This window comes from Barbatula barbatula (assembly GCF_947034865.1).
Source record: "Barbatula barbatula genome assembly, chromosome: 3".
NCBI classification, from domain to species: domain Eukaryota; kingdom Metazoa; phylum Chordata; class Actinopteri; order Cypriniformes; family Nemacheilidae; genus Barbatula; species Barbatula barbatula.
In genome coordinates this window covers 524410-532917 of record NC_136764.1, presented here as the reverse complement: position 1 = coordinate 532917, position 8508 = coordinate 524410, and the positions used below count along the sequence as shown (strand labels likewise).

The window sequence follows — 8508 nt, the reverse complement described above, 5'->3', positions numbered from 1 at the left end:
ACAAATATTTTCAAATCTCAGTACGCTACAGTGACTTGAATATAAGGGGTTGGATTTGGGACTTGCTGTAAAATATGACGTCTATCTTGCAAACGTTTTACAACACACACAAACATTGTTCAGTACACACATACAAACCACACTTTGACATCTATACTAACACAAAAACACAGTTATAGCTGCATCTTTTGTTCGGATAATCCAGCAGAGACAGACAAATAGAGAAAGACTTCAATGGAGAAAATACTTTATTCATTTTGAACCCTCACCAACATAATCCAAGGTTTGTAAGTGATGTATGATTTATGCTCGCATGGAATACAGATTAACATTTGTAGTTTCAATGAGGACTTTTTTTTGTCCAAACGGACCTGAGTGTAACAACTGTGTCTATATAGTTTAAAAAACATTTATGAAAGCAAAATAGACCAAAATATTAAAATCCAAATAAAAATACACACCTTTTGCTAAATGTATGATGTTTGCATAAACACATCCAAAACCACCAAGAAAAAACTAAATTGAAATGGACACAAAATGTCTGAGACAGCGCATAAGGGTTAAGAACGCTTATAACACTTATAACTTAAGAAGTATAATAATAAGTAACTTAATAAATATTTATTCACCCGTCTAGAATAGCTGAAAGTTTCTTTTGTATCCGTTTTGTCAGCTTACAGCTTTTTAAATCCTTTTCTTAACATTTATAAAACTGCTTTAAAGTGATGGTTTATCCAAAATTCTATGGGAGTCAATAGTGTCAAAATCTGTCTGGTTATAAACATTTTTCTAAATATCTTCTCTGTGTTCATCAGAACAAACATCAGAACAGAGGAAATGAAGTATCCCTTTAACTTTATTTTTAAAATGTTTCCTTTAGTTCTGGACAATTGTCAATTTCTATATTTATTCCCACTTTCCACATATTTGAAATATATTACTTTCAGACACCAAATAAAAGCTAAATAGTGATACAATAATCAATGAATTGAGTAAATTGAGTTAATCGTGTCCGGGCTATAGACAGTGAGATCATTCAGTTTATAGGACCGTTACAGTAAAACTCTTGATCTTTGGAACCTAAACATATTAAAGTTCAAGGCCAAGTGTGAAAACTCAATAAGAAATGCCTCTAGCTAGCAGGATGTGTGTTTATGTCTATGTTTACACCAGTTCAAGGTTTGCTCAGTGCTCTGCGAGTGGGGTCCTGATGTTCAAACTGCGGTACTCAATACTCTATAACAGTATTATAACATTATAGAATGATTAAAGTTACTAACCCCTGTAGACCTGGAGAGGTATTGCAATGTGTCGTAATACGCATGCGTTAAAACCCGCGTGCACGAGTCGAAAGTTATTATCAGTATGTGTGTGCCCTAAACATAAACTTCAATGAGCTAGATTAATGTCCATGGTCTAAATGCGAGATACCATGGTGGACACGAGTTTCTCCAGGTCTTTGGCTCTCTGGTTACCCGTCTGCAGAACCTCCTCGTGATTGGCCTTCTTCTCGCTGTCGTAATCCATCACCGCCTCATTGGTGACGAGAGAAAGAGCGAAGACTCTCATCCCGCAGTGACGCGCCACGATGACCTCATGAACGGTGCTCATGCCTGTGAAAAAAACACATGCGCTCAGTCACGCTCCTTTACACAAAACAAATCTAAGGTCGCATGTTTATTTAGAAACTTTCTATTTTAGCAATTCAAAGAGGAAATTAAAATCTGCTGTTCATTTTAACGCTTATTTATTAAAATTCAATGCATTTGGTGGATGATATTATTTACGTATATTTTTCAGTTTGAACTGTCAAACTCACCGACTGCGTCGGCTCCGAGGAGGCGTAGCATTCTGCATTCAGCGATGGTCTCAAAAGACGGCCCGCCCAACGCGCTGTACACGCCTTCCTTCATGAACGCAGAGTAACCGAGTTCAGCCGCGACTTCATGAGCGAGCTGCTGCAGACCGTGGTCATACGCGTCTGACATACACGGGAACCTCACCCCAAACCTGTATTTTTGTTATTAATTATGAATCATATCACAATAATCAAATCCAATTGATCTGAACTCATCCATCGAAAATATTGAGTCGTAACCGAACAGAACTGAATTGTGTTTAGAGTAAATATTGACACCTCACACAGTAAACACACACACACACGTGATGAAAGGTCACCTGTCGTCATTGAGTCCCACCAGCGGGTTGTTTCCGGCGAAACCTGGAATATTGATATGATCTTTAATAACCATCACATCTCCCACTTTAAAATCCTGATTCAGTCCTCCAGCGGCATTAGTCAGAATCACCGTCTCCACACCCATCAGCTTCATCACCCTGATGGGCATCGTGGTCTGTCGAAAACACAAATCTGTGTTTGTGTTTGTAATCGCAAACACTGGAACAAAGTCATATTAACTCAAGCAATACTACAACCCTGTCGAAATACTCTTTGAATAATATCAGCATCTCAAAGCAAAAATATGGATTTTGGTATATTCTGTTTCACAGGTCATATGTGCGCAGAAACTACACACCGTTTACATTACACACAGATCTTTTGATTCTAGTGAATGACACACTGTACGTATGCAGTTAACACTGTAGTGTTTTAGTAAAACAAAGGTGTAGTGTTAGTTGTGTCAGTCACCTTCTGAATAGGGTATCCTTCATAAAGATGAAATCTGCCCTTCATGCACACACACGCTTGACCTTTAAGAGTGCCAAACACCAACTTTCCAGCGTGGCCATGCACTAAACAGTCAGACAGGACACATTAACACAACATGAATCCTTTCACACACAGAGAGTCCTTTCTTCTGTATAATGGAAATACAAGTGCTTCATCCGTCTGGTGTCTAATGTATGACAGCATATGTGTGTGTCACGCAAGAAAAACAGGTTTAAACCTGAGTGTCAGAGAGAAGAAGTGCACAGGCTTTAAATTACAACCCAACAATGACTGGAATGACAGAAGAGCACAAAGCAATCTATATAATTATCCCAGAGCAACGAAAAACAGCTGTTCATCTGCCTCCAGAACTCACACTTGTGCGTGAGGCACATGAATGCGATGGGAATTCACCCGAAGATGTGATAATAGCGTTCAGTTTCTTGCACAGACCAATTGATTCACTTTTGCGAATTGGCCCGCATCCTATTTATACTTTTGGCCCTCAAAGAAAAGTGGTTGAAGACCCCTGATATATACAGTATGTACATACGGCCCAGTATATTTTCTGATATTTGACCATCATCTTCATCATTATTGTTTTATTTTAGCAATATATCTGTTGGAATAAGTGTACATTATAAAATCACACTGAACATGATTTAAATAGAAAGCACAAACAGTTTTTATTGATTATTAGTTGTGGCATGCATTTTTCCTTCCGCTTCAGCCTGTAAGTTTGAATGTTTTGCTTTTATAATGTTCCTGTATCGTGTGTTAACTCACCGGTGCTTTGAGGGAAATTGGGAATGTCGCTGTAATTGATGACCAGCTGATCTTTCAGCATATCTGCCAGACCGCCGAGACCCGAACCACACACGATCCCCACCAGAGGACGCGCCGGAGCCTGAGCTAACAGCCAATCGGCTGTGGCCTTACACTCCTCATAACTGCACCGCAAACATACAAGACACACGTGAGAGAGAAACACGCTAAAGTGATGTCACAAAAAAAGTGTGTGTGTAACGTAAACACTGGTCATGTGATATGTGCAGTACAATGTGTGAAATTAAATAAGAACAAAAGAAACTGGTGCGATATTCATAAAAGCTTGCATGATCGACATGATTCTCAATACACACGTTATTGTCTGTGTGTAATAAAACAAGTCTTAATAATAAAACAAAAACGACAATGGGGCGATTTACATTTCGCATCTAAAACACGTGAACCGCAACACTTTCTCTATTCAAATGAGCCGTGTCAAACTATCTCCATCTCGATGCAGCACCAATGTGCCTACGTGCCGCACAGAGGTGGGTACTGATGGGCTACATTTACTTTGTTTAACGATAAAATATTGGCGTTAATATTAATTTTATGAATAGTAGGACTATATAATCACATACAAAGTCACTAAGTAACTACTTGAGTAGTTTTTTTAATGCAAACTTTTTTAATTTTACTCAAGTCATTTTTTGAATAGTGACTTTTACTTTTACATGAGTTATAAAAACATACACATACATATTTAGGAAATATTTATCTGTTTTTATTTATATCCATAATGGAAATTATTTATATAATTTCTTTACCAATTTTCTAAAATATATGCATTTATGTATGCATGTATGTGTATGTGTTTATAAACACAAAATGAATATGCAAAGTACACAAACATGTATCATGTAAAAACTAACTTTTATTCTGTGTGTGTGTGTGTGTGTGTGTGTAAATAAACGGTATAAAAGGTGTTTTATTGTGTATTAACTCATTTTATGGACTGCGCGGAATTATTTGCGAATACGCATCTGTAGACACCTTCATATTGGGTTGCCTGGAGCATCTTTGTCTTAAGTCAGGTTAGGTGTGTTTTATGCAAATTACTAAACTTGTGAACGCGGCCACAGGTTTAGAATACTCCAAATTCACTTAAGAACAAATGAATGTGCATGCGCAGGTGTTGTGAAAAATCTGCAGTCACACTGCTTGTTTGAGCATGCAACTATTTTTCGTATGCAGCTGTGAATATGGGTGCGGAGCAGGGTATGTGGAAATAAGTGCAACAATGGAGGAGGGTCAAGCCCCGAGGAGAGAAAAGTTGCGCCATGACGAATCCATTTGGTCGCACCAAACTTTTGGAACGCAGCGGCAAGCGCAACTTTGCAGCAGAAGCTTGCGTTTCCAGTCTGTCGCATTCGTATGCGTACGAATGAAAGTCAATGGAGCAAAAAGACAGGAGTGACTGTACCTTTAAGGCTGAAGTATAGTTCCCTTTTGACGCGTACGCGAGGGACAGCATACAGTGCGCATGACACAAGTTTTGCTATCAAAATAAAACGAGCACCACCGCAATTTTGTTTCCTCGCATATGTGCATTCCATTGATTGCAGTAATAAGTTTAACCACCAGGTGGCAACCGTGTCATGGTAGCAATGATTCAAACCTGAACCCTGTAGGACCGGAGAGGTATTGTAATGTCGTAAGAAGTATGCCACATGCACTTCAAATGAGAAAAATCTATACAATTATTAGTGAATGAGACGCCATTATTTTAAGGTATATCTTAGTTTTGCTTTAAGTCAAATCAGCTTTATTTATATAGCGCTTTACAATTTTCATTGATACAAAGCAGCTGTACAAGAAAACATTGACTAAGTAAAACACAAAAGGTTATGCAAGTCAAAACACAGGTCAAATATCAGACTATAAACTCCTATATGCAGTGTTAATGAAATAAGACTATAAAATTCCAGCAGCCCCCCGGCCAGGCAAACAGTGGCGAGGAACCCAAAACTCCATTGGACCTCAGAGGGAAACCAGGCCTAACCAGGGGATTCCAGTTCCCCTCTGGCAAATTTATTTTATGTTTATAAATCCAATCACTAATAATTTCATAATTTTTCCTGTGATCTTTTACTTCCTTCTTTTAAATAAATTATTTTTTTATCTACCATCTACTTCTTTGAAGCTCTTTTGGAATAATACAATGTCGCATAAAATACAAAGTGGCATAAAAACAGGTTTAAATCAAGTTTTGATGAAGCTTAACATATGCGCGTTACACTAGTCTGAGCTTGACCTCCCCAAAACTAAAGATGTCACGCTGAAGGTCCTGTGGATGTGAGGGAGGAGATGGAAGCCCACGCACAGATGGCGTCACACAGCGGGCTTCCCCGTGTACACGCAATCCACATCCACGTGCACTGAAGTCCCGTTCATTCAGCCGTCATTCCTTTAAATCGTTTATCACGTGTACTTCTCTCTCCCGTTAATGCGTCTACGGTCCCTCGTGACTGTGGACCGTGCAGCGCGAGCGCTCCGGCAGGTTGCATCATTTCTTAAAGAAGATCAGAATCCGACCGCGCGGAATAGTTCATCGGAACTAATGTGACGAATGAATGAAGCGGACACAGACGACCATCTGCGTGGATGCCAAAACCATAAGCATCACTGTTAAACGAATAAACGTGACGTAACTCACCCTGTGGCGGAATCAGGAAACATCGAGACGCGTATCTCTTCGTGACGTCACTTGGAGATAAAACACAATTTAGAGTTAAGCAGCGCGAGGTTCGTATCGCCGGTGATGTTGTCGCGTGGTGCTCTTTTCGTGGATCTGCGTGCGTGTATCCGTGGCAAAGCGCTTTAACGAGTTTCCTGGTGCTGCACCACACACACACACACACACACACACACACACACATATGAATCACTCGCGCGCTCATTGGTTCAGCGCGCGGGCGTTGGTCCTGAGAGATGCGAGGAGCCTGACGTCATGCGATCCTCCAGGATGCGGAGGAAGGAGCAGGATAAGGGTGCTTCTGCTCCTCGATATGTCTCATCGCAAGCCCGTAGGCAGGGGGGGTTCGGGTGGTTCGAACGAACCCCCCCTCACTGCCAAAGGTCCAGAATTTAAGTCGTTTTTTTCATGTGATTATTGTCATCATTGTTTTAATCAATGCTTGTGACAAATTTCTGGGTTGCTGTTTCAAATTAATACGATTATTATTGCAGGACGCGTGTATGTGCGTGCACAGACAGAGAGAGTTCTCGCATACACTTTTCAAAGCAACGTGAAGAAGCATCGCCTCTGAATGATGCGAGGGGAGGGGTATATATGAATGTGGTCCGCCCACAGATTTGGACCGGCCCTCTGAACAATGCCTTATAGCGCGAGTGATCTAAGTCAATGCAAAGATGCGATGACCTACTTGCGGCGCGATTCACGCGAATGACGCGCATTGAGCGTTCGCGTGATTCGCGCGAGTTTAAAATCTGAACTTTGGTGAAAATTTGCGCAGCGTTAACCAGTCAGGAGATTGCGCTAGTAGGGCCGTGAGCGAGCGTCAGAATATTGGCTTTCAGACCCAAATTTCTCTAAATTACTCACATAGCCTAATAATTTGTTAAATTCATAACATACCAATGCGATAGAACTGACGCGCGAACCATCGGAAAATTTCAAAGAGACGACAAAATGGCCAAGCGGTTGGGAAAGAGAAAGGTTAATTAATATGCAAAAGAAAATGTTTTGAATTTGAGTAGCACTAAACTATATACTATTAATAAACTATTCTACCATTAGGAGGCATAATAAATACATTTCAAATCATAATTAAATCTCCACAATAATTCAAGTAGTACCTCCGGCCCATGTAATTTTCTGTTACAAACCGACCCGGCCCCCCATTAAAGACAGGGAGAATTATGTGGCCCTTGCAGAAAAAAGTTTGGGGACCCCTGGTCTACAATATAATAGCCATATAAACTTAGCGTAATTATAATAATAAAACATAACAAAGAGGCATTGACAGAGAGTCAAGAAATTATGATGAGTGGAATTATTATTAATATTTCAGTAAAGTTCATTAAATCTGTTCTGTTGTTAGTGTGGTTTTTAAACTTATGAACTGTGTATGGACTGACAAAAGTGTTACTTGAGGAAGCAATTTGACAACAATGCAATAAATATTTTAGGTACATCAAAAAGCGTGCTGGTTAAGATACCAGCAGACAAACTAATCCAGCAGAAATTAGTGCATAAAGGTATTTGAACCTCATAATTAAATACAAAAGGAGGAGAAAAACTGCAAAAAAGGTCCACTTTAAAAAAAAAAGAACCTCCCCTTTCAACTGGCTGGCTACGGACCTGCATCGTTTCCTCGTAGTGATGGGAATGATGATTCCATTGAGTGATTCGTTCTTTTTCAAAATGATTCATTCAGGGACATTTCTATGGTACTCCAGCAGGTGGCGAAATTAGTTATGTCAGTCTGTCTACAAATAGGTGTGCCAAAAAATCCACAGGAACGGCGACCTTTGCTAATGAAATGACCCCGGCTTGGTGGCGTGTCTGCAGGCGCTCATGCGGTCCCCAGTCCGTGGAAAAAAACATTATCACGCCTGTGCCAAAGAAAGCATGCCCAACCTATAATAAGGATTTCAGACCAATAGCATTAACATCTATTGTAATGAAATGAAATTGATCGACTACAGGATCCCTTACAGTTTACGTGCAGGCACTGGAGAGGTACCGATGATGCTGTATTACGCATCTGATTGGAAAACACCTAGAAAATAGCAAAGGTTATTCTTTTCGTAGATTTTAGTTCTGTTTTTAATAAGCTGCACCCCTTCTCATGAGCCAGTTGAGTGTTAACCCTTCCCTGATTAAATGGCACTCTCAGATACAAAAACAACAAACATAGGTGCTCCTCAGGGTTGTGTACGCTCGCCTGTGCTCTTTACGCTCTACACTAATGACTGTGTAAATTCAGGTGTAGGAAATTTCATCTGACGACGCATCAATTTGGAGTTTATTGTACAAAGACAGC

At 40.0% G+C, this 8508-nt stretch overlaps 1 protein-coding gene across 1 annotated transcript; it reads right to left on the bottom strand.

Moving 5' to 3' along the window:
* Positions 1-223: 223 nt before the first annotated feature.
* Positions 224-6525, bottom strand: pnp5b (purine nucleoside phosphorylase 5b). The gene is made up of 6 exons (XM_079453693.1): positions 6156-6525; positions 3458-3621; positions 2651-2754; positions 2179-2354; positions 1820-2010; positions 224-1613 (listed from the first exon to the last, which is right to left on the bottom strand). The coding sequence occupies exons 1-6, from the start codon at positions 6176-6178 to the stop codon at positions 1417-1419; spliced, it is 855 nt and encodes a 284-aa protein (XP_079309819.1). The 5' UTR covers positions 6179-6525; the 3' UTR covers positions 224-1416.
* Positions 6526-8508: the final 1983 nt, after the last annotated feature.

Bases quoted from the DNA above. Each gene is read 5' to 3' on its own strand.
- pnp5b (XM_079453693.1), bottom strand. From the start codon at position 6,178: ATGTTTCCTGATTCCGCCACAGG. The intron at 3,622-6,155 runs GTGAGTTACGTC...TTTGCGGTGCAG, and splicing joins TTTCCTGATTCCGCCACAGG to TTATGAGGAGTGTAAGGCCA. The intron at 2,011-2,178 runs GTGACCTTTCAT...ACAAAAATACAG, and splicing joins GTGGGACTCAATGACGACAG to GTTTGGGGTGAGGTTCCCGT.